This window comes from Dipodomys ordii, unplaced genomic scaffold, assembly GCF_000151885.1.
Source record: "Dipodomys ordii isolate 6190 unplaced genomic scaffold, Dord_2.0 Scaffold22, whole genome shotgun sequence".
In the NCBI taxonomy this organism is placed as follows: domain Eukaryota; kingdom Metazoa; phylum Chordata; class Mammalia; order Rodentia; family Heteromyidae; genus Dipodomys; species Dipodomys ordii.
In genome coordinates this window covers 842,529-868,799 of record NW_012267238.1, presented here as the reverse complement: position 1 = coordinate 868,799, position 26,271 = coordinate 842,529, and the positions used below count along the sequence as shown (strand labels likewise).

The 26,271-nt window shown below is 36.3% G+C and overlaps 3 protein-coding genes across 3 annotated transcripts; 1 reads left to right on the top strand and 2 right to left on the bottom strand.

Annotated features, from left to right (window-relative positions):
- The first annotated feature begins 4,079 nt into the window (after nucleotides 1–4,079).
- LOC105983969 (olfactory receptor 52E2-like) lies at nucleotides 4,080–5,033 on the top strand. Its single transcript, XM_013014009.1, has one exon. The coding sequence runs from the start codon at nucleotides 4,080–4,082 to the stop codon at nucleotides 5,031–5,033; it is 954 nt and encodes a 317-aa protein (XP_012869463.1).
- Nucleotides 5,034–9,892: 4,859 nt separating this feature from the next.
- On the bottom strand, nucleotides 9,893–10,807 carry LOC105983970 (olfactory receptor 52E2-like). Its single transcript, XM_013014010.1, has one exon. The coding sequence runs from the start codon at nucleotides 10,805–10,807 to the stop codon at nucleotides 9,893–9,895; it is 915 nt and encodes a 304-aa protein (XP_012869464.1).
- Nucleotides 10,808–17,603: 6,796 nt separating this feature from the next.
- On the bottom strand, nucleotides 17,604–18,545 carry LOC105983905 (olfactory receptor 51G2-like). Its single transcript, XM_013013936.1, has one exon. It carries the CDS (start codon nucleotides 18,543–18,545, stop codon nucleotides 17,604–17,606), a length of 942 nt encoding a protein of 313 aa, XP_012869390.1.
- Between the last annotated feature and the right edge of the window lie 7,726 nt (nucleotides 18,546–26,271).

Here is a 26,271-nt window from a genome sequence, read left to right as displayed (position 1 = left end):
TTCCTAGGTATTTTTTTTAGGCTATTATAAAAGGAATTGCCTTCCTGAATTCAGCCTCGCTCCTCTCATTATTGGCAAAATGAAAAGCCATTCTACATCAGCCGTTTTGCAGTGAGTAAAAATGGAACATTTTGTAAAAGCAACAGTGTGTTGATTTTTTTGTTTCCTTTTCTTTTTTAAATAAATATTGTTAAAGTGATGTACAGAGGTGTTACAGTTACATAAGTAAGGTAGTGAATACATTTCTTGTCCAACTTGTTACCCCTCTTTCATTTTTCTCCCTCTTTCCCTCCTTCCAGCCCTCCCCCTAGTTGTACACATCATTTTCAACATATTTTCTTGTATCATTATTGCATTGGTTCCCCCTTTGTCTTTTTTCTTACCATTTTGTTGTTCCCCTTCCCTTCCTAATTCAGATAAATGTATATACAATTCACTGGGTACCAAAATCAAATACAGTGATAACAGGGGATAAGCCATAGGGAAAAAATACAAAAGAAACAAGACATCGCATAGTACATTAAAAAGAACAACAAAGAAAAACCTCTTGTGTCCATGTCTTGAGTTCATTTCACTTAACTCCATCTTATATGTACATAGCTATTGAGTATTCTGCTCATCTGCTAGTATTATCCTATAAATATACTAATTATTACAAATAAGAATACTACTACACTGTTGGTGGGAGTGTAAAATTGTTCATCCACTCTGGAAAGCAGTATGGAGAGACTAAACATAGAGCTTCCCTATGACCCAACAATCCCACTTCTGGACATACCCAAATGACCAATGACCATGAATAAGGCCACATTAATGTTACCAGCACAACTATGTCCATCATAGCATTATTTACCATAGCTAACATTTGGAATGAAACCAGATGTCCCTCAGTAGATGAATGGATCAAGAAAACACTTATATCTATATCTATATATCTATATCTATAGCTACACACACACACACACACACACACACACACATATGCTTTCATAAGAAAGAATGATACCACCCCATTTGTAAGGAAATGGAAAGACTTGGGAAAAACCATATATTAAATGAAGTAAGTCATTGATTTTTGAGGGTTAATTTTATACCCTGCTAATTTGCCAGTTTCTTTTTTTTTCTTTTCTTTTTTCTTTGGGTCCGTTGTGGATCTTGAAATCTGGGCCTGGGCACTGTTCCTCTGCTCTTTAGCTCAAGGCTAGCGCTCTACCACTTGAGCCACAGCACCATGTCCAGTTTTCTGTTGGTTAATTGGAGATAAGAGTTTCATAGACTTTCTTGCCCGGGCTGGCAAGAAACATGATCCTCAGATCTCAGCCTCCTGAGTAGCTAGGATTACAGGTGTGAGTCACTGGTGCCTGGTTTTGCCAAAGTTTCTGATCAGCTGAAATAATTTGGGAGTGGAATCATGGGGTTCTTTAAATACAGGATCATGTCATCTGCAAAGAGGGAGAGTTTTACTTCATTTTTCCCTATCTGGGTCTCCTTTATGTTTGACTCTTGTCTTATTGTTATACTTAGGAATTCTAATACTATATTGAAGAGGAATGGAGAAAGTGGACATCCTTGTCTTGTTCCTAATTTTAGGCGAAGTGGTTTTAGCTTTTTGCCATTTAGTATGCTGCAAGCTGTCGGTTTATTATATACAGCCTTTATTATATTGAGGAATGTTCTACGGATTCCTAATTTCTCCAGAGCTTTCATCATAAATGTGTATTGATCTTGTCAAGTGCTTTTTCTGCATCTGTTGAGATGATCATGTGATTCCTGCCCTTGCACCTATTGATGTGATGAATTACATTAATTGACTTGTGTATATTGAACCAGATTTGCACTCCTGGAATGAATCCTGTTTTATCATAGTGTATAATCTTTTTTTTTGATGGGTTGTTGAAGTTGACTGGCCAGAATTTGTTGAGAAGTTTCGCATTGATGTTCATCAAAGAAATGGGTCTATAGTTCTTTTACTTTGAGTGTTAATTGTAATGGTTCTGTAGTATAGATTGGTATTAAAACCTGTAGGAGCACAATAGAGGAAGGGATAAGCTCTGAATGGGGTCAAGCAGAAAATATCAGGGTGCTCCCAAGGTAACATCAAATGAATGAATACCTTGGGAAAGGAGTGATAAAAGCAAAGTGATTTTAGACCTAAGATCATAGTCATTCTTGATTTCAAAGATAAGAACCAAGATAACTAACAATTCTTTTGAAACATTCATGTCTCCATAAATTTTCTACTACAAAGGATTTTTATCTTTCCTGAAGATCATATCATCAGTTATTACCCTTCCTATCCCAACTTCATGTATCCATTGATCATGTACTTAGGCTTTAACCATGATGTTCCATAGCAATCTTTAAGACATGATAATATCCACAAGAGGATAAAAATAGGTATAACTGAAAAATATTGCTCACTTCTCCATATTTCCTATTTGTATTCTATTTTTTGTGTGCATCCTCTCTTCTGTTTTTATCTTCCATGTGGTTTATTCATTACAGTTTCTGGATAATTATCTAATGCTTGGATTCTGAGGTATTACAAGATAAATCTAAGTTATCCAGGAGACAGACTTTCCTCACATTTTATTTGCAATCATGGATTATATGGTTATTTGTAAACTTAAGCTACCTATCAGCCTTCTATCAGCCACAAAATGTGGTAAAGAAGGCTGATAGGTAGCTTAATTTTACCCATCACTTTTCAGTTATGTATCTATTACCAAAAGTAAATACATGTAGTCTAAACAAGGTACCAGTGGTTCATACCTATAATCTGAGCTCTGAGATTTGATGATCATGAACAGCAAAGTCCATGAGACTCTTATCTCCAATTACCCACCAAAAAGCCCAAAGTAGATCTGTGGCTCAAGTGGAAGAGCACTAACCTTGAGCACAAAAACTCAGAGATAAAACCCAGGCCCTGAGTTCAAGCCCCTGGATCAGCACACAAACAAAAAGTCTAGTAATTGAGAAAGTATTACATATGAGCACACTAGATGAAAAATCTTTTGTTGATTCTAAATTGCTCTCCACTCACAAAATTCATAGAAAATTCTGCTTTCAAGAGTGAATCCTACTTTTACTCCTCCATTTAACAACCAGCAGACCTTTCAGTGGTATTCAAAATTCTGTTGCCCTGGTATCACTGAGGAAAAACAGTATGGACTGCCTCAGTATCCTGCCAGTCACCAGGGTCTCAGGTTCTTGCTTTAATTCTCTTGTCATTTGGCTCATCCCTCCAAGTTGCATTTAATAGCTTCCTTCTTCAAGTTTCATTTAATACCTTCTTACTTCATTTAATTTCCCAGATCTTTCATTATAATAACTTTACAATTCTGGCACATCTTTCAAAAGTCCTTGATTGCTATATCACTCAGAAATATGCAAAATTAATTATCTTAAAATCATTGTTTCAAATTGAGTCTTAAAGGAAGCTCATTAACAATTAATGGCTTTCTCCCCTATCTTATTTTACAATTGCATGATTAAATATTAACAAATCAAGTTCTTTAAAGTGATGTTAATGTTTTGGCATAATATTTGATGAACCCCTGTATGTATGGAAGAGGTGTTACTCATCCCATGTGTTACCTTAAACGTTATATATGTTAGCATTTAATCAGAAGGAATTTATTTTCAGCATTATATGTAGGGCTAGAAGAAATCCAGGTTTATTCAAGCTTCTAAGAGATCTCATTTTTGATGGATAAAAGATGGTAGCTAATGAAGAGAATACTAAAGCCGGTAATTAATGAACAATATTGTTGATGAGGTTCTTGATAAGCTACCAAGAAAGAAGGTGAGGCTACATTGTCCAAAATATTTCATTTTTACTCACTGTATAAAATCCCTCCAGGGAAAGATTTTTGAGATATCGCTTATCTAAAGAGCTTTGTGTACACCAAAATTCAAACTAGTAGGATCACAAGCCTAAGAAAATGTATACAAGTGTATAACATCCCTTGTTTTATCTTCAGGACTCCACAGCTATAGCAAACCACATGTATGTTAAGAATCTGAAGACTGGATGAGCATGCACTTCTGGAGACTGGACAGACACATTCCCAAGCACAATGCTCATTCACAATGAGACCCAATTTCACCCCTCCTCCTTCTTGCTGCTGGGGATCCCAGGACTAGAAACTCTTCATATCTGGATGGGCTTTCCCTTCTGTGCTGTGTACATGATTGCACTCATGGGGAACTTCACTCTGTTGTGGGTGATCAAGGCTGAGAGCAGTCTACATCAGCCCATGTTCTACTTCCTGGCCATGTTGGCCACCATTGACTTAGGCCTTTCCACAGCTACCATCCCTAAGATGCTTGGAATCTTCTGGATTAATCTCAGAGAGATTCTCTTTAAAGATTGCCTCACCCAAATGTTTTTCATCCACAAATTCACACTAATGGAATCAGCTGTCCTTCTGGCGATGGCTTATGACCGCTATGTTGCTATCTGCAACCCTTTGCGATACAGTACTATCCTCACCAACAGAGTTGTTTCTGGGATTGGTGTTGGTGTGTTAGTGAGGGCAATTATTTTTGTCACTCCATTTGTATTTCTGATTTTGAGATTGCCCTTCTGTGGGCATCATGTCATTCCCCATACCTACTGTGAACACATGGGACTTGCCCGACTATCCTGTGCCAATATCAAGGTCAATATTGTTTATGGCTTATGTGCCATAGGCAATATGGTGTTTGACATCATAGCCATTGCACTTTCTTACATCCAGATACTTCGTATTGTGTTCCAGCTCCCATCTCAAGAAGCTCGGCTCAAGTCCCTGAGCACGTGTGGTTCTCATGTTTGTGTCATCCTTGCCTTCTACACGCCAGCCCTGTTCTCCTTCATGACCCATCGCTTTGGTCGCAATGTCCCCCGCTATATCCATATACTCCTGGCCAATCTTTATGTTGTGGTTCCACCAATGCTCAATCCTGTCATATATGGGGTCAGAACCAAGCAGATATATGACAACGTGAAGAAGATTGTATTGAAGATACAAGGAAAGGGGAAAGAATAGGCCCAAATATAGTATGAAGTTCCATAGGCAAGGATGAAAGGCCCATCAGCAGAATGGCCTGTGGTGAAAACTGAGTTTCAAGGTGAGGCTATATCAGAGAAGCCTCAATTTTCTACCTGCTTCCTTTGCCAGTTCTCAGCATCAGTTCCCTTATAAAACTCATTAGCAAATTGTATCTCTGTTCTTTATTTTTCAACATCGGGTAGATATTTTACATCATATTTCAGTGCATCCATCTCAGTCACAATTGGTTTCAGGAGACTCTTTCTTTGATCTCTCAAGATTACTGTGTAGATTTTCTTTGAGTGTTGTTATATTTCAGGAGGCTGGGATGAAGTGGTAATTTGCTACTTTCCTTCATTTCATGAAGTTTACCAGGTTTAAACTGAGCCTGCAAACTCAACTTGGTAAACACCATCCTTCTTTGCCTGGTCTTAATATTTTTTAGTTTACATTTGTCTTCCCTTTCAAGTAGCATAAAATTTCTCTTCTGGCAATCTGCCAAATTTTTCGAGTAAGTGTATTGCTAAATTTATGCACATTTAACATAAGATTGTTATTGATTCTATATAATTTACTCCCTTTACATGTATTGTCTTTTAATGATAGCTGAGCTATGGATTTTATAAGAGCAATCTTCCATGGGGATTTTGCTGTTATTATAACACCATAGCTGATCTGCCTTGATTCTTTACAAATGTTTACTATAACTTTAGCCATTTTCTTGGGGCATTTTTGTTAACTAGCCAAGTGTAATATAAATAATACTTTTGCCTTTCTCCTAATAAAGGAACTTAGAAATCCTTTAGAAATTTAGTCTATTTAGCCACATTCAGATTTATATGCTGCCACACATGTACATATATCCTTATATATTCAACTTTTTTTATTTTCTTATTGATTCGTAAAATATCTATTTCAATATTTCCACATAGTTACTATCTTTCATTACTCATTCCTTTCTACATCATCAAAATGCCATGAACAACAATTTAACTTCTGTCCAGAGTAACCATAAATTCTTCCTTTGTTGTAATTTCTTGGTGGTGAATTTCTTCTGTTTACTTGTTTAAAATAATTACAGTCCATATTGATTATAGTGGTATTTTGAGGCCATAAAATTCTGAATTTGATTTTTTTCTTAGCAGACTGCTAGTTATGTTATTTTATTCCATTCTGCATTACAATATTTCAACTAGGAATCTTTTTATTGTTTTAAAGGGATGGATCTGCTCCCTGGTTTGCACTGATGTTTTGTCTTTGAAAAGACTTTTTTGATTGTTGAATCCTTGATTTTTACAATTATTTTTTTACAAAATTTCTTGTAATTTATTCATCAAACATTTTCCTTGCTTGGTGCATTATACTCTTTTATATTTAATCTCCAACGTCATGGTTGTATATGATCTTTTCACTGTCTCTGAAATTACTTGTCAATATTTTTAAACGTTCATGCTACTTTTCTCACTGCCATATTACTATTTTTCTTTTTAAAATTACCTTTATTATAGTGATTGCTTATGCATTTGTATTTAATTTCTCTTAAGTCTTTCTATTTTTAAGACATTTCATTTCAAGTCCTGATAGTTCCTTTTTGTTTAGGAATTTGCTAATAATTATACTCTCTTATTTTCTGTATTGAGATATATAATTTTAAAATACTATTTTTATTTGGTCTGCTAAATATGATGTGTTAATATAATCATCTTGTCTATTTGTTCTCTTTTTGGTGTGTTTTTATTATCATCATCACAATCATTACTGTAATGACTATTGCTTTGTTTTCTTGTTTGACCAGTTTTGTTTTAGACCATTCTACCTACTGGATATAAAAAAATGTAGGCTAGGCATGATGGCACATACATGTAATCTTGGTTATACAGAAGGCAAAGATTGAGGGTTTGGGATACAAGGTTAGCCCAGGAAAACACAGCAAGGTTCCACCTCAACCAATAAGCCAGATATAGTTGTGTATGCCTGTGATCCCAACTATGTAAAATGTAGAGATAGAAGGATTCTTTGCTAACGTCACCTCCAGACAAAAATGTGAGACTAAAATACATAAACAAAGCAAATCCAGGGAAGAGCATCTGCTAAGCAAGTACAATGTCCTGAAGTCAAACACAAGAACCAATGTCCAAAATATGCATATAGATATTATTTGAACTTAGCAGGATATTTTATTCCTTCAATTATGTGTATTTTCAATGGAACACAAAAACACTAAGCTTCACCATTGTTTTAGGCATTACAGCATCTGGCTGTTTCTATTTCCTCCTTAACTCATTTTTTTTAACCTTTTTATGGCTCAGTACAGTACCTAGATTGGATCTCAAAATCTCTTAAGCTGAAAGAATCTGATATCCAGTGTAAATCCTCATTGCCAAATAAACATGTATGAAGTTTATTCAGGCCTTCATCTTCCCAGATCCTGTTCTGTAATTGATGGTCTCAACTTAGAGAAGAACCTTCCTTCTAGAGCAATCCCTTATTACTTGATCCTGCAGTTCTTCACAGTTTTGGTTCCTACCTTCAGACAATATTGTCTGAGTTTTCTAGTCTACTTTAGTGGAAAAAAATCGATTCTAATTTCCTAATATGCCATTACTAAATTATACATAATTTCATTTCTGTTTACTTTGTTCATGGTGGAGTAGTAGTAATGTAAACTAATCAACAGCATAGGAGACTTCCTTGGTTTCCTTTCTCATCTTCTACAGGACAACTAAGTTGTTTAAGAAGGTAGGAATAACATAGTCCACTTGTTAAAATAATTATGGAGAGTGGAGCAAGAGAGCGAACATTTGAAATGAGAATGTAGTAGAGATATTTGAGTATACTGTCAATTAAACCTAACAAACAGATGGGCTGAGAGTGTTTTATAGATATAAAAGGTACAGAAGCCACATGGGAGCATTGATTGCAAAGAAAACAAAAAAAGGGTCATTGATGAAGTCAGGGATGGTGTGAGAGAAGGCTGTGTTCTATGATTTATTTTTTAATAATTTGATTATTATTGTTAAGTTACTGTACAGAGGGACTCCCATGTCATAAATCAGCTAATGAGTACATTTCTTTTTCTTTTGTTTTTTTACATTGACACCTCTTCCTTTATTTATTTATTTTAATTTTAATTTTTTTATTGTGAAAATACTGTACAGAGGGGTTACAATTACATGGGCAAGATAATGAGTACATTTCTTATCAAGCATTGTAGCCTCCTCCTTTGTTTATTTTATTTATTTTTATTCTAAGTCTCAGGGTTCTATGAATGAAAAAAATAGTTGAATAAATATTGGGGTAAGGAGCAAGAGCAAGCCTGCCTCTTTTTTTTTAATTTAAATTTTATTGCAAAGGTGATGTGCAGAAGGGTTACAGTTACATAAAGTAAGGTAATGAGGACATTTCATAAGTAAGGTAATGAGGACATTTCTTTTTGAGCAGTGTTACCCCTTCCCTCGTTTTCTCCCATGTCGCCTTCATAGTCCCCATACCACCAAGTTGTACAGTTCATTTCCAAAATAGTGTCTAGAGAGTATCGCTGTTCAATTAATTCACCCTTTGTCTCACCATTTCTGTGCTTCCCCTTTGCTTCCCCAAATCAGATAAACTTATATACAAGTTGAAAGGAACAGAAATTTAAAAAAAAACTGTGACAATAGGGAATAAACTTTATTGTAAAGGTGATGTACAGAGGGGTTACAGTTCCATGAGTCAGGTAATGAGAACATTTCCTTTTGAATAGGGTCACCCACCCTCTCCTTCGTTCTCTCCCAGGTTTTCCCCTCCCAACTTCTCTCCCCACTTCCTTTATTTACCCCCAGTTCCAATGGTTTATTTTGAGGATAGAGAGCAGAGTAACATATTGGTTTAATACATGTTTTTCCAAGCCATACAGCCAAGTCTTTAATTTTAAGTAAGATGTTATAGAGTTATTTTCCAGTTCTAGTTTTATAAAAATATAAAAATAACATAAATATCAATGTAATTTGTTCTAAAATTAAAAATCTTAGGTATTGATTCTTTTTTAAGTTTTTACTTACTGAAATCTGTGAAGTAATTTTGATTTTGTTTTTAAATATATCAATAGGCAATTGACTAAAATATAGGAGGCAATCCTTATGTATATATACACACTGACAAACACAATTATGCACATATATACATTATATATTCTTCTGCACCAAAAGCTAAAACTATACTCACCAGAAAGCATTTAGTGCAAAACAATATATATATATATATACATATATATATACACAGATCTATATGATCATACATAATAAAATTATAAGAATATATTATAGAATTAAACTACACATAAATATATAGATACATACATACACATAGATATATACATACATCTATGTATCTATATATATCATTAAGACACTTGGTTGAAAATACAATTTAATAAATATATTTATTTAGTATTAATCATATGACATGAAATGACTTTAAATCATTTCATTAAAAAACATCCTAGAGCTTTAATTGCTGCTACTTTTATTATCATATAAGAAAAAATGAAATAACTCAAACCTTGATAGCTGATCAAAAGTCGCCTTCCCCAAATATGGTACAACCATATCTAGAATGTAAAATTAACATACTTTACTATACCAAAATCCTGTTCTCTCTCTTTCCTTTTTTGTTATGCTTTGAAACTTTTTCAAAAGACATCTTTAATTATATAAATTTTGTCATACATATGGAATGTTGGTTTACCTGTTTACATGTAGATACTCTTCCTGCATTTTATAGCACAAATAAACAAACATGCTTAGTTATTATTGTATATCCAATATCAGATTACTCAGCACATAGACAAAACACTATTTTGGCAAGCTTTTTGCCATTTACTTCTGGATGAATATCCTCAACACCCTTTCTCTGATCTGTTTGGTTCTGACGCCATAGATGACAGGGTTAAGCATTGGGGGAATAACCACATACAAGTTGGCCATAAGGATGTGAATATATCGGGGAATATTTCTGCCAAAGCGATGCGTCATAAAAGAGAAGAGAGCTGGGGTATAAAAGGCCAAAATTACGCAGACATGGGAACCGCAGGTGCTCAGAGATTTGAGCCTCGCTTCCTGTGAGGGCAGACGAAAAACAGCACGGAGAATGTGGACATAGGAGACAGCAATGGCTATGATGTCAAAGCCCAGAAAAGCAATGGTTCCAAGACCATATATGATGTTGACCTTTATGTTTGCACAAGCAAGCCGAGCCAGGCCCATGTGCTCACAATAAGTGTGTGGAATGACATGATGTCCACAGAAGGGCAATCGCCAGATGAGAAATACGAATGGAAACACGGTGAGGAACGACCTCCCAATAACCCCCAAACCGATCAATAATACAACCTTGTTAGTGAGGATTGTGCTGTAACGGAGAGGGTTACAAATGGCTACATAGCGATCATAAGCCATGGCTAGAAGAACAACCGACTCCATGCCAGTAAAGATGTGAATGAAAAACATCTGAGTGAGGCAAGCACCAAAAACTATCTCCTTGAGGCAAAACCAGAATATGCCCAGCATCTTGGGAATAGTGGCTGTGGATAATCCCAGGTCAATGGTAGCCAGCATTGCCAGGAAGTAGAACATGGGCTGGTGAAGACTTTGGTCACTCTGGATCACAGACAAGGCAGTGAGGTACACAGCGCAGAAGGGAAATCCAATCCAGATGTGGCTGCCTTCTAACCCTGGGATTCCCAACAGCAAGAAAGTGGGTGGGTGGTACTGGGTGTCATTGTAAAGGGCCATCTTGCTGGTGGCTGCAGGTGACGGTGCTCCTTGCCAGATGCATGCTGACCCATCACAGAAAGCCTTAAGCTGTCACGGTGATGGTTTCTTGTACTGGGGATAAAGAGAAGAAGTCATGTCTGACCTTTGGTATCTCATTATCAAAGCAGAATCATTAATTTCCTAGTAAGTTATATGGCACAAAGACTGTGGGATTTTCTACATTACTTCCTGGAGTTGGAGAGGGGTGGGGAGGTGGGGGGGAGGGATAGTAGGGGATAAACAAAGGAAGGGGGGTAACAATGCTAGATAAGAAATGTACTCATTACCATACTCATGTAACTGTTACCCCTCTGCACAGTATCTTTACAATAAAAAACCTAAAAAAAAAACTAAAAAAAGAAGTGATGGTTAAAAGATCAAGGGGAGATGAAATACGTTCTCGAAGAGGAAGGATGCCACTTATCTCTTGTACATGATGCTTCCTCCAGAAGCTGGAGCACAAAGCTCCACCACTTGTGTTGAGTTGTACATAGGGACTAACTTCCCAAAGAATTATGAAACAAATAGGAAGAGATGATAGGAAATTTAGAGGAGAGAGCAAGACAATCACATCCTGTTGACCAAGATATTATAAAAAAGATCTGCCATGCTTTAGCTGATTGCCCCTGATGTGATGTGGTGAGAAATTGTTCTTGACCTGGTAGCCTTCCTGCAATACCTTACATCTCAAGTTCTACCACAGGGTTCAGAGAAATGAGGATACCAAGAAACAAAATAAGCTAAGAAACATTTATAGACATTTTATAAAATATTAGTCAACATGCCTAAAAACTATCAAGGTGATTAAAAAATAAGGAAATTGTGAGAAGTTCTTACTGTTTAGAGCTGCCTTAGGAGGCAAGATGATTGAAAAGTAATGGGGTAAGTAGATAGGTTGCTAGAACAAAAGGCAACATTAGCTACTAACCCAGGAATAAAGCTTAGGCATTAGTGAATTCTCTATTGTCTTACTAATAGTACTATAGGAGTTTTGTCAAATTGACCATTTTAAGTTGTTAGAATTGTAATATTTTCCCTCCATTTTAATATGGTAACAGGGGAATTAAGTGTTGACATCATGTTAGAAACTCTGTTTTATCGTCATAAATTATGGTCCATCAAAAACTATTCTAAAGTAAAAGTCTATTTTTTGAAGTAACAATGAAACAGTAACTCCTTAGGGAAAAGAAACATGTAGAGATATTGACCACCTACGCTGATGGGTAAATACATAAATATATGATTTTTTCACAGCTTGATAAAGTTTTATTGTCTGAACAAGTATAAACACAAATTTCTTCTATTAGGAGAACCATCTCAAGGAGAAAAGATACTAAGACTTTATAATCTTTCATTCTTTACATACTCATTATCCCCAAATTTATCAGTATTCTTATTCACAAATAACTGAAATTCTCTATTCTAATTACACTTCTATAACTGGAATTTAGTTTAAGAGAATAAATTAGTTTTATTACTCAAAATTCAAACTGATCCTGTATTTTATTTCATGTACTTGATCTTTTGCTGTATCCTTATAGATAGTAAGTTCTTATTTTCAAATATATGAAGTTAATGTTTATATTAACCTATCTGTTATAAAGGTGGTGGCCATGGTAATCTCTGTGTGTCTGTGTATGCTGGCTACTCATTGTAGTCTTCATCAATTTGAATCTATCCCTTTCATAGAACTGAGCTTTCAAAGCAAGAGTATAATTCTTTAGTGATATATGTATGTACATATATGTACATGATATATGTATGTATATATATAGAGAGAGAGAGAGCGAGAGAGAGAGAGATTGACAATTTTACTGAAATATGGTATATTCAAGGGAGAACTCAAATAGTATAATTTCTTAAAGGTAAAGTCAAAGTTCAACAAAATAAACACCAGAAGCAATCACATGAAAGAGTTGGGGTGGGTAGGGGAAAGGCATAGACTAATGAAGAGAAGGGGGAGAAAATACAGTCAAGAGTTCAATGTATATCCTATAAACTAAAGATGAGTGAGGGAAGTGGTGAGTAGGGGAGAGATGGATAAGAATGTTGAAAGAATGACATTGATCAAGATGTGTTATGGTCATTAACTAGTTTGTTAAATGGCACTCCTTTGTACAACTACTTAAACACAATAAACAAAGAAAAAACTGTAAAATAAGAAAAATCTTCAGTAGAACTATACAGAACACAATAATCCACAGGTACATGATTTTTTTTGTAAAAATATTTAAATTGCTCAATGAGCTGTAAAGATTATTTGAATTACATCTAAGTGGAGAAATGATTAATAATCTTTTGTGCTTCTTCGTTTTCAATGGACAGGAGGTTGAAGAAGGATCTCAACACCAGCCTGGGCAGCACAAGTACATACCATCATGCCTGGACAATATGAGCATCTTCAAAGTTTTCATGTAATGATCGGCAAAGAGTGTTATATGAAACTCAGGTGGTACACAGGACATTAATGTTTTATTTTCCTCATGCATATGAATGACCAATGGCCCATAATACTCATCAGTTAGTCAAAGTAACAAAGAGAAAACAAAAGCAAGAACATAAGTAAGAAATCAGGCGAGAAAGGACACTCTATTCTCATAATGACCAAAGCACATGCAGGAAGCAACATACATTAAATCTGAAGGAAGTGCTTACAGCACCACTGATATTTTGACCTAGAAAACCAGGCCACACGAACCCTTCCTCTTCCTGTATTTGGTTGCTTAAAATTGGATTCTTTTTCAAAAGTAAACAGTATGACAGCATTTGTTGAAATGAGTCAATTTTGATCAAGAACTGAAATGCATAATCTGTACAAAACAGAGAGAGATTGTCCATGTCAACAGAAAGATTTTGTTTAGAGGTGTTTGTGTGAAAGCCTTGGGTGTTCTGAGAACATATTTAATTTAGAGAGAGAAATATGGGGATGAGATGACTCCTGTTGTCCCAGGAGTAAACACAGAAGTTGTGGTGACATTGTCCTACTTGTTTCCTGGTTTTATAGGAGACTCTAAATCATTTAAGAGTCAGAAAAATAAAATGACATGAATGATGGGCTTGTAATTTCTCAGATACATATGTAGAAGGGCTAACAACAGTGTAAAAGAAAAATTTAAAGATAATAAAAATAGGCACCGAGGGGGCCTCTTGTAGACCTAAGATACCAGAAAGTACATAATTGGCAAATATGGAGAAATAAGAATAAATAAAATAATGTTTTTTCCGAATATTTTATATGAAGTTAATGAAATGTTTATCAATCTATGGTTTTGGTCTAAGTTCTAGACAGTGAGCCCATTAGTGAAGGCACACACACACACACACACACACACACACACACACACACACACACTCACACACACACACACATACATTTATATATGGGATAAAACACTTTTAGTACATATTTAAGGGTACTTTGAAAAGAATTAAACAAATATGTTCAATTTTGAGATTATTTACTTGTTATCTTTGTATTCTGTTCCTTAAATAAGTAAATAACCACTAAGACTTTTAAATTTCAATAAAAGTAAAATTAAACTTACCTTAAATGCTACAAGTCTTCAATGAGATACTTAGTGAATTAAGGAAACCCAAGGTTCACTACATATTTTGGGAGTTTTAGGTAAAAGGTTGGGGGATATTTCATGGTTACAGAAGCTATTTTATCTTTCAGCCACATTGTAAGTTTCACAAGTAAAGAGATAATTAAAAGTCTCAAGTGTTAAATATACATATCAAATGACATATCAAACACGGAATATTCACAAAATGTTGTGAATTCTGGAGAGTAGCACGAATATTTTTAGTGTTAACCCATCTGAATTGTTTACTCTCTTCAGTAAAAGGTCAATTTTATTTGCCTGGCACAAAACAATGCTCTGAAATGCATTAGGCCAACTCTAATTCATCTCTGTCTCTGTCTCTGAGTCTCTGTGTTTCTCTGTCTCCCTGTCTGTCTTGTTTGTCACAAAGATGATTGTAGAACTTTACCCAGAACTTCCTAGTTTGAAGCCTCTGACCTTACAGTTATAAAGATGGAAATGCAAATTGCCCTTAGTGACTTTTTGCTATAGCATATAAACATAAAAGTCCATGTCATGAATGACCCTCTTGTCTGCTCCTTTATGATACCTCTTCATTTCTTCTTTCCTTCTCTCTGTGTGCCATCTATCCATGGGTTGGAGAAGGCATTGTGAACTTACCAAATTGTAAGCCATTCTTGCTTTCTGTGTTTTCAAGAATACCTGAACAGGCAACACAGATTTTCTCCTTTTGGTTGGTGCTCTCCAGGAGAGAGCATCCCTAAGATGGTATTTGTGAAGGACAGAATATCCCAAGGGTCTCTGTTTGAGCCATGCCCTGAGCAAAATAGAAAAGTCCACCAGGGACTTCTGATCATTTCCTGGGGTCAGTAGCTGCACAGTTTAGAAGCAGTAATGTGCACCCAAGCGTATGTGAGTTAAGGATGCACTTGCCTAGAAGGTTATGGTAGGGATAGGAGATAAGACAGATATGACTATAACATGACAATTAGAAGGAATTCTGTGCTATTAGAACTTGTTAGATCATGACAGGGTATACAACCTATATAAAAATCCAAAGAACTTAAATACGTGGATCATTGTAAAGCTGGGGAATCAGAATAAGATGGATTGATTGTATTATTTCCCACATCATGATTGTCATATAATATCATAGTCTTGCAATTTGTTACCTTTGGAAGAACTAAAAAAATATGTCTGATTTTTTTATCTTACAATAGTATGGGAATCTGTAACTAACCAATTGTAATAACTATTTAATTTTAGAAATAGGGGAGAAATAGGGGAGGATCTATGTGGGGCAGTATTCAAGTTGATTTCAACTTTAATGTAGTATATATATATGTGTGTGTGTGTGTGTGTATATATACATATATATATAATTCAGCATTACTTCTAAAATGAGTGCATTGTTAAGAGTTTTTAATTCTTGTTTGCAGGAAAAGAAAATATTCATTATATATTTAGTTCTTTTTTTCCCTAGACTGAAAAAATAATTTATATTATAAAAGGTGGTGAAATGATGAGATAACTTTGAAGACATAAAAATTTATTGCCTTATCTTTAAAAATTGTATCAATAAATCACTTCAAAACTATCACAATCTCATGTGCAAAGTAGTTACTTTATTTTTTAAATCTACAGAATCTACATTATTATCTGTGTGGGGGAAAAGGTATATGTTCTATGGAAGAAATATCCCAAACATCCAGAAACTCAGAACGCAAGAACAGCAGTAATTAGAACAAGGATGAAACATGTAGCTTTGCATAACTTTGAAGCCAGACCCCTGTATTAACCATATAAATACCCCTAACAGCCAAGGATTTGTGTCTCTCTCTCTTTCTCTCCCCCTCCAGAGCACTGACAGACACTCTGTTAGAGTGTGCCCCTGCCCTTCTGTTTTGCTGTTTGTCTGCTTATCTGTTTGTCTGCTTGCTCAATAAAGTTACTCAATGAAGCTCTGCTACATTTCTTATCAACATGACATACAGAAATTTTTATTCTGCGATCAAAATCAAGGACCCTAAGAGGAGAGTCCCTATTTCTAAAGGAAAACTTCACTAACCTTCCGGTTACAATCAAGAATACCTGAACAGGCAACACAGATTTTCTCCTGTAACAATCCCATTCTGCCTGAAATCAAAAGTCAAAAACATGAAAGAAAAATTATTTCTTTGTTGCTTTGTATGTCCCTTCCCCACATATAACCCCTGCTTTCACTGTATTTGATGTTGGTATAATTTGTGGAAGGGAAGGGAAAAAACAAATAGTTTAAATAGGGATACAGGTGGGCCCATTGCAACAATGAGATGTACAAGTCGTTATGTCGAAAAACAAACTTTACAACTTTGATGGGGGGGAGGGGTGAGGAGGATTGGATGGGGGCGGGGAGGAGGATGGGAAGGGATGGGAAGGGGAAACAAAGGAGGAGGCTACAATGCTTGATAATTAATGTACGCATTATCTTGCCCATGTAATTGTAACCCCTCTGTACAGTATTTTCACAATAAAAAAAAAAGAGTCAAAAACAAGAATCAAAAGCATCCTTTGTTGAATTAATCCGTTTTCCAATTTTCTTTGGTCTGTCGTGGGGTTTGAACTCTGGGCTTGGGCGTTGTCCCTCAGCTCTTCAGCTCAAAGCGAGCGCTCTGTCGCTTGAGCCACAGCACCACTTCCGGTTTTCTAGTGGTTTATTGGAGATAAAAGTCTCATGGACTTTCCTGCCCTGGCTGGCTTTGAACCGTGATCCTCAGATCTCAGCCTTCTGAGTAGCTAGGATTACAGGCGTGAGCCACCAGCGCCCAGTTCTCAATCTCTTTTCTTAAACTACGTATTCATGTTATAGCAGAAGTGTGTGTGTGTGTGTGTGTGTGTGTGTGTGTGTGTGTGCATGTGTGCGTGCGTTGTGCTTGTGTGTGCTTTTCCCCCAGACATTAGGCATTGAGGAGTCCTGAATCCACCACTGCTTTGATGATAAGGGTAACATCCCCCATTCTCATTTCCAGATACCAAGCATTCTCTCTAAATGGCATAATCAAGTCATCCTTCAATTGTTTCTTTCTTCAGAATTGTAACAATTGAAAGTTTCCCTTTTTTATGTTTCTTATACTTACACTGAAGAGTTGGTATCTTAAAGGCAAAATAGTACAATATCACTAACAGATAAACGTCTACAGTAATTCTCACAAAGGGAATGAGGGGAGGTTGTGTTATAAAATCTATATCACCTAACCTTTCTGTTTCCTGAATTTCTTGAGGATTCTTTCACGAATCTGCCTGGTTTTGACACTATACACAATAGGGTTCATGAGCGGTGGAACCAGCAAGTACACATTGGCCATGAGCACATGGACAATTGGGGAAGCGTTCTGCCCATAGCGACGGATCATGGATAATCCAATCATGGGTGTGTAGAAGGTGAGTACTGCACAGATGTGGGAAATGCAGGTATTGAGGGCCTTCACTCTCTCTGCCTTCGAAGCTATACTCAGCACTGTGGCCAGGATGAGGAGGTAGGAGAGGAGGAGCAGCACCGAATCAAGACCCATGGACCAAATAACCACCATGAGCCCATAGATACTGCTGACCCGACGGCTGGATACAGTTGTTTTGATGAGATCCTGGTGAAGGCAGAATGGGTAGGAGAGAACATTAACAGCTCGATATTGAAGTCTCTTCAGGAGAAAGGAAGCTGGAAACACCAGAGCCAAAGCCCTGCCAGCAATTGCTAATCCAATCCTTATGATGACACCATTGGTTAGAATGGCCGCATAGCGCAGAGGTTCTCGGATTGCGACATAGCGATCAAAAGCCATGGCCAAGAGCACAGCTGACTCAATGATTGAGAAAACATGAATGAAGTACATCTGGACCAGACAAGCATTGAAAGGAATCTCCTGGGCATGGAACCAAAAGACACTGAACATGGTAGGCAAAGTAGTAATGGACAGGCCCAGGTCAGTGAGCGCCAGCATGGATAGGAAGTAGTACATGGGTTGGTGGAGAGAAGGCTCCGTTCTGATGATGAAGAGGATTGTGATGTTCCCTGTGACTGACGTGGCATAAACCAAGAAGATGGGAAGTGAAATCAAGCCATATCTGCTCTCCAGGCCTGAGAAACCTGTCAGGAGGAAGCGGGGATACAGGGAGGAACAATTAAAGACAGACATCGTGCTGATGGGGCAATCCGCAGCCTGCATGAGTAAACAAAAGATGGGAAATTAGGATTCAAGTTTGCACTATTACAACGAAAATCATTTCAGTGTTTGGGGCTCTATATTTTGTGTTTTTAATCTTCTGCTTGTTATACTTAGTTACTCCTTGTATTTATGCTTGACTAATTCATTTATTCTTTTTTCATCCCACAGTTCGTGTGTGTTTGTGTGTGTGTCCTGGGGCTTGAACTCAGGGTCTGAGCACTGTTGCTGAGCTTCTTTTGCTCAAGGTTAGTGCTCTACCACTTGATCCACAGCACCACTTCCTGCTGTTTCTGTTCATGTGTGGTACTGAGGAATCCAACTCAGGGATTCATGCATGCAAGGCAAGCACTCTACCACTGAGCCACATTCCCAACACACAGCCCACAAGTCCCAACAATAAATTAAAGAAAAATACTAGTGCTAAAGGTACAGCATTTTATACAGACTACTTTCAAGTACTTATAAGGGAGTGGATTGGGCTGGGGAAAGAATGATGGAAGGGGTGACTGATCAAAATGCATTGCACTCACATACTGACAAGTTGAATTGAAACCCCTTTGTACAACTACTTAAAAATAATTTTAGAAAGTAAGTGTTGGAGTTTAGATATAACACAAGATGATGTAAAATACACAGAGCAACTAAGGTGACCTGGGGAATTAAGGGAAGATTTACTCATGGTGCCCTTGATTAGCTCTCTGATGATAAATATGGGTCACATAAAACGGAAAGTCTAGCCAGGCATGGTGGCTCACACCTGTAATCCTAGCGACACAGGAGGCTGAGATCTGAGAATTGTGGTTCCAAGCCAATCCCTGCAGGAAAGTACATGAGACTCTTTTTTTTCCCCTGAGACTCTTATCTCCAATTAACCACTAGAAAACTGGAAGTGGAGCTGTGGCTCAAGTGGTAGAGTGGTAGCCTTGAACAAAAAGAGCTCAGGGACAGCACTCAGGCCCTGAGTTCAAGCCCCACAACAAAAATACAAAAACAAACAAAAAAACAAAACAAAAACCTGAAAGAATGACTGGATTCCATGTAAATATGAAATGCATTTGAGAGGATCACAATTCCCTTCATGCTTGGGAATTTCATTCCTACAACAACAAAGATGCTTAACACCACAGAAGGACCAAATTCTTCCTGTGGTATTATGTTGTTGCTGAGTTCACATAGTGTCACTTTTGCTTTAGATGGACTTTGTTTTCTATCTGGATGTACTTTTGTACTACATATACAAAGGACTTTTATATTGTTAATTTGTCCACCATGCAATAATGTATTTGATCAAATTCACCTTTTGAATTAGTCATTTTTCTTCTCCTTCCTCCTTTATAAATAATTTGAATGGTCTTTGTCATTTTATTTTTATATGTGTATATAATGCACTCTAATCATACTGCTTCAATTACCCTCCCCTTTCACCCTCCTCCATCTGCAGATTCCTTCGAAAAACCATCTTATGACATGTATAGTTTTAAATATACACACACTTTCATTTGATAGAATTGAATTGATAAATTAGACACAATAATAGGCTATCAAGAGCTAACAATAAAACAGAATAATTACACGAATATGCTATTAAAAATTTATTTTCAATTTTAAATGATTTATATCTGGGATATTCTAATATTTTGAGACCAAAGTTGATAGCAGGTAACTGAAATAGCTTAAAGAACTGTGCCAAAGGGAAGAATTCTTATAAAAATGTACAAGCATAATTTAGCAGCACTGCAGCTCATAAGTGGTTCTTTGTATTGCTAGTGGAGCTAGGCTTGATTAAGAATGGACCAGAAAGGCTGGGTTGGGGCTCAGTGGCAAAGTGCTTGCCTAGCTGGGAAGTGATTGATTTCTGTACCCTTTGTCTTATATGTAAGTTTATCTGATTGGGGGAGGGGAAAGGGAAGCACAGAAAGTGTGGGACAAAGGGTGAACCAATTCAGCAGTGATACTCAGTAGACACTGTGTTGGAATTGAACTTTACAGCTTGTTGGGGAGGGAGGTTGGGATGGAAAAAACTGGAAGAAAATGAGGGAGGGATGACACTGATCAAAAGGAAATGTGCTAGTTACCTGACTGATGTAACTGTAACCTGTGTGTATATCACCTTTACAGTTAAAAACAAAGATAAAAAGAAAAAGAAAAAATGCTTAAAAAAGACAAAGAAACCCTAGTAACGTGATGGTCATCCAATTGCCTGTGGTGAAAATCCATGTACTGAAATCCCTCGTGGTCTTTTTATTAATTGTTTGTTTGTGGTTTTGTATCTAAGACATTGCTGTATGTATAATCTTAAAATGGATGAAGCTGATGAAATTAATGATGAATGTCTCTTCTCTCTCACCTTTATATTTTTCATGGACTCCTAGTGAGTAAAATTCAAGTATTAGGAGAGAAAATTTTCAAGAGAATCTGACTTTGTGTCATTGTGGTCCATGACTGCAGTGGCAGTTCATATTTTACTTTACTGCAACCCAAAGTATCTCAAGTCTCTTGCAACATATGGGACCTTTTAAATACTTTTGCTAGAATGTTATACAAAATGATATAATTACCAGAATTTGTTGTGCTCAAAGGTGTTTAATAATATGTCCAAGGTTGACTAAAGTATTGCACCCTGGAATTTTTCTGAGCAGTTTGGGGGCTAAGAACTGCGCTCCTGTCAGAGGGAATATCATTCAATACCTCTTACCTACCACAGAGCAGTAATTTCACATTAGCTATAGTAAGTCCTCCATCTTAACCTTTTTTTGTCCACTTCCTGGATTATAAAATAAGTAATGTGATAATTTCTTACCCATCCTTCTCACCTGAAAACTTTCCTTCAGGCACAGGTAGGATCTTAAGTGTAGACAGAAATGCACCCAGATACAGATTTGGTTGTGTTTCCAGTCTGTCAAGGGTGGGAACTTCTAGTAGGCATACAACATTGTGGAAGGGCAGAGCCAAAGAATCAAATCCACAATATATCCCAGGGCAGATAGTTCTTCAAGGAAGCGAAAATGTCCTGAGGAAAGCATCGGAAGATGTTATACTTTTTTCCATTCAAAGCAAGGTGCTTCATCAGCATCACATTTATGTGGCTAAGTATTGCAACCTGTCACCTCTCTTAACTATTACATTCCCTGTCTTGGGACCACTTCTTTTTTTCACTACAAAGTCTCGGGAGGAAAAATTATGTCAGAGCTACTTCTCCAGCTCAAGGACAGAAGTTAATAGATTGGAAAGTAATTGAGAAATGTCCTGGGAATCATATTATAGAGAAAGAAAATGGGCTCAGTTCCTCAGAATGACTTTATTTATTTTAATTAATATTTTAATGACATGTTAGTTGTACAAGGGGAGTTTCACTGAGACTCTTCCATATAAGCATCAAATACACCCTAAGTAATCCTCTCAGTTTCCCTCATTATAATCTCATATCTTCTCCTCATTTATTATTATTATTATTATCTTTAAGTTGTAAAAAGGAGCTGCCATTTAACAAAGCAGTTTATGATTTATGAATACAATATATCTTGATCTATGTCATTACTTTCAACATTCTTTTTTTTTGGGGGGGGTCCAGTTGTGGGGCCTGAACTCTAGGCCTGGGCGCTGTCCCTCAGCTCTTCAGCTCAAGGCTAGCGCTCTACCACTTGAGCCACAGCGCCACTTCTGGCTTTTTTCTTTTTTCTTCTGTGGTGCTGAGGAATCGAACCCAGGGTCTCATGCATGCAAGGCAAGCACTCTACCACTGAGCCACCTTCCCAGCCCACTTTCAACATTCTTATCCATGCTTCCCCTCCCTTACTTCCCTCCTTTCCCTTACTCTTTTTAATTTTATAGATTATGCATTAGATTCTTATCTGCATTTTCTCACTTTTCTCCTCTTCATTCTACTACACCTAACCCCTTGCCCCAACCCCTTTCAAGTATCTGTTTTCTGGTGTTTTATTTGGCTGAACTTTGATTTTGCCTAAGGAATTACACTATTCGAGATCTGCATTGAATCTACTATTAATAAGTTAGTACACACTTGCATACCACCCAACCTATTTACTTATGGGTTTGTAAACTAAATCTAGCTTCCACATATAAGGGAAAACATGGATCTTTTGCCTCCTCTCAGGGTCTGAGCTACTCCACTTAACATAATGTTTCCAAGTCTTTCCATTCCTTTACAAATGGTACAATATCATTCTTTCTAATGGATGGGTAAAATTCCCTAGTGTGTATATATACATATATGTACATATACATATATGTACATATATATTACATTTTCTTGATCCAATTTTCCATTGAGGCGCACCGAGACTGATTCCATTCCTTGGCTATGGTAAATAGTGGTGCAATAACCATGGTTGTGGTGGTGGTTTTATTGTATCATGGTTTGTAATCTTTTGGGGGTAAATGCACAGGAGTAGAATTGCTTGATCAGGTGAGACAGGATTTAACAACTTTATTTTTTAATAGGTATAAAATTGCATTTTCCTTCTAAATGCACTTGTCATGGTCTTTGAGAAAATAGTCAGCTCAGGATTCAAAGTATAAGGTCATAGAATTGGAAGACTTGCAGGTTTATCATAGCTAAATAACAATCCTAGATTGCAGGAACAGGAAAACAGGTTTAAATTAATGTCATAAGTCTCTGCAGCTGACCTCATGAGACTCACTCAACCTTTTAACCATGACTCAAATTCTCATATGTATTTCTTTTAGTAAAGTAAGCACTTGTGTTTTGAAAGTACGTATCAGATTATAGAGTTCTATTTTACACACCAGATTAATCTTTTTATATTCTGAATTAATGTTTTAATCCAATGGGTTTAATATAGGAAACGTGCTCTCTTGGCATCTTTTAGTTATAAAATATTAGTCATATGGATTTTTCTCTGAAAATGTGAAGCAATCCTGGGAATGAAAAAAGTCACTGATAACCTGTGGGATATCTTGAAGCCACTTTTCATCCCCGTATAGTTTGGTAGAAATTCTTTTGATGCAGCACTTTCTTCTCAAAGATTAAACACTGGTTTCATGATCCTAGTCTTCCAGGTTTTCAGCATTCTTCCAAATCTCACTCACTCAGTGCTTATTATCATTCAAATCTTGACAATGGAATCCCATGATCATATTAATCTCTCTCATATAATACTTTGATAGTCCTTGTTGACTAAGATGATGGACGAGAAAGAATGGCACTGCTACATTTCAGAGTGAGAAATGGACAATTCTCATATTACTTTAATGGATAAATGCCATTCAGGCTTGAAATCATACTGTTGTGAACTCATAAAATAGTTTATGGTAATTTCAGTGTGATTGTGTGTATAAATGTGTATGTACATATGTGTGTGTGCGAGAGAGGGCCTGAGAGGTCTTCATTTTATTGGCACAACATATTCAGAGAGATAAAGTTCACTATTTGCCTAATTCAGAATCCATGTAAAGAAAACATGAAGGTGGATTTGATCATAGAGGGTAGCCTGACTCAAGATAACACGCTAAGAAACACTAAATATTAGATGTTAAATATGAGTTTTCTCTCCTAATGTTGAACATATCTCACCTCATTTTGCTATCTAAAGATTATTTGAGGGAATCAGTTGATTGACATATAAGCTCAAGCTTTACTGCAATGAGGGGAGAGGAAGCTCATAGCTCCTTTTCTTGAGTTGGACAAGTACAAATTCTTACTTATATAAGTTTTTGCGAAATTGTAAAGTGAAGCATCAAGAAACGTAAAGAAGATAAACAAAACCAAACACAAAACAGAGCAATATTTGGCATGCAAGTTACTCTCAGAATTTCTAACATGTAGCACAGTTTAAAGAGAGAAAAGACAGAATACTACTTAAGACAAAATGAGCAAGACATGTCTCTCTGAAATTAGTCAGGAGTTATGTCTTTCTTGAAAGTCTTATTTAAAATGATTGAAGAAAAATAAAACCCTGAGGGCAAAATTCTGTGTTTAATTATTTGAGTCATTAATTGAATTCCTACACATAAAAAAAGCAATTATCTCTTAGTGAAACAAGTTTGTGAAGCAAGAATAACCTGTACTCCTAAACTAAATAAAAAATCTAAAACAAGGCATAACAACATATAATCTGGTCATCAAACACACACACACACACACACACACACACACACACACACACACATGCACGCCCACACACAGATAATTAGCTTAGATTTAAAAAATGCATCCAAGTAATTTATAAGCAAAAACATCACACAAACAGACTTGCTATATTAAAAGTGGGATTGATTGGACAAGAATGATAAAGACAATATTATCCTACATTTACTGTTAGTAACACAATAGAATAATGGAAGGGGTGACTCTGTGTGCTTCTTAGCACATAGACATGGCTTTCTTTTCTAATGGGTTTGTTTATTACCATATACTTCTATCTTAGTACTGCATTTTTTTAGCTTCTGATGTGCCTTTTAGTTTTCTAATTTGTTTGATTCCTTTTTCACCAAGGGATTGTTTTCTATCTAATGGCAAGATGTGTCACTTGACTTACATTTCTGAGTTTTCCCCAGTTCCTATTTTTTATTGACATTTAATTTCATTCCTTTGGGTTTGGGAAAGTAATTGAGATGATTTAAATCTTCTTAAAGGTGTTAAGACTTGAGACTTAACGTGTGATCGGTCCTGGAGAATGTTTCACATGTACTTTGAAGATGACATTTTCTGCTGCTGTTGCCAACTTCTATAATTATATGGTTAGGTCTGTTTTGTCTGAGGTGATGATCATGTTCACCGTCTTTCTGATGAATTATCTCTAATGGATTGTTATTTACTACAAGTAGGGTGATTCAAACTTCTACTTTCACTTCATTTTTTGTTTCTACTTTCACTTCTATTTTTTCCTAGAGATGTCAGTTTGCAGTATATAATTATATATTCTGTTATTGTACAGTTATAGTTTATATATATTACATTAAAACCATTGGAAATAAAAGTTCAATAAAATGATTGTGGTATAGATTTGCATGTGCATATTACAATATACATATATAATGAATACAAAATAAAAGAGACATTACACAAGGTAAAGCATTAAGTACACAAGTTGTTTTTTTTAATTGTGAAAATACCCTACAGAAGGGTTACAATTACATGAGCAAAGTAATGAGTACATTTCTTATCAATCAAGCATTGTTGCCTTCTCCTTTGTTTCCCCTTCCTATCCCTTCCCATCTTCCCCCTCTTCCCCGCCCGTCCCCCAGCCCCAGAGTTGTAAAGTTTGTTTCTACACATAACACCTTATACATCTCATTGTTGCAATGGGTCTATCTGTATCCCTATTTAAACAATTTGTTTTTTCCCTTCCCCTCCACAAATTATACCAACATCAAATACAGTGAAAACAAGGGTTGTACCGTGGGGGAAGGACATACAAAGCAACAAAAAAATCTTATAAATATGTTAGAAACAATAGCAAGCAAGAAAAAACATTTGAGTCCTTATCCCAGGGTTCATTTTGCCTACCATCAACTTATCTGACCGTTTCTGCTTGTCTGGGAGCCCTACTGCATTGTTGGTGGGAACGTAAACTTGTTCAACCACTTTGGAAATAGTATGGAGGTTCCTCAAAAGACCTCACATAGAACTCTCCTATGACCCAGCAATCCCACTTTTGGGCATTTACCCAAATGATCACAAACAAGACCATACTAAAGCTACCAGCACAGCTAT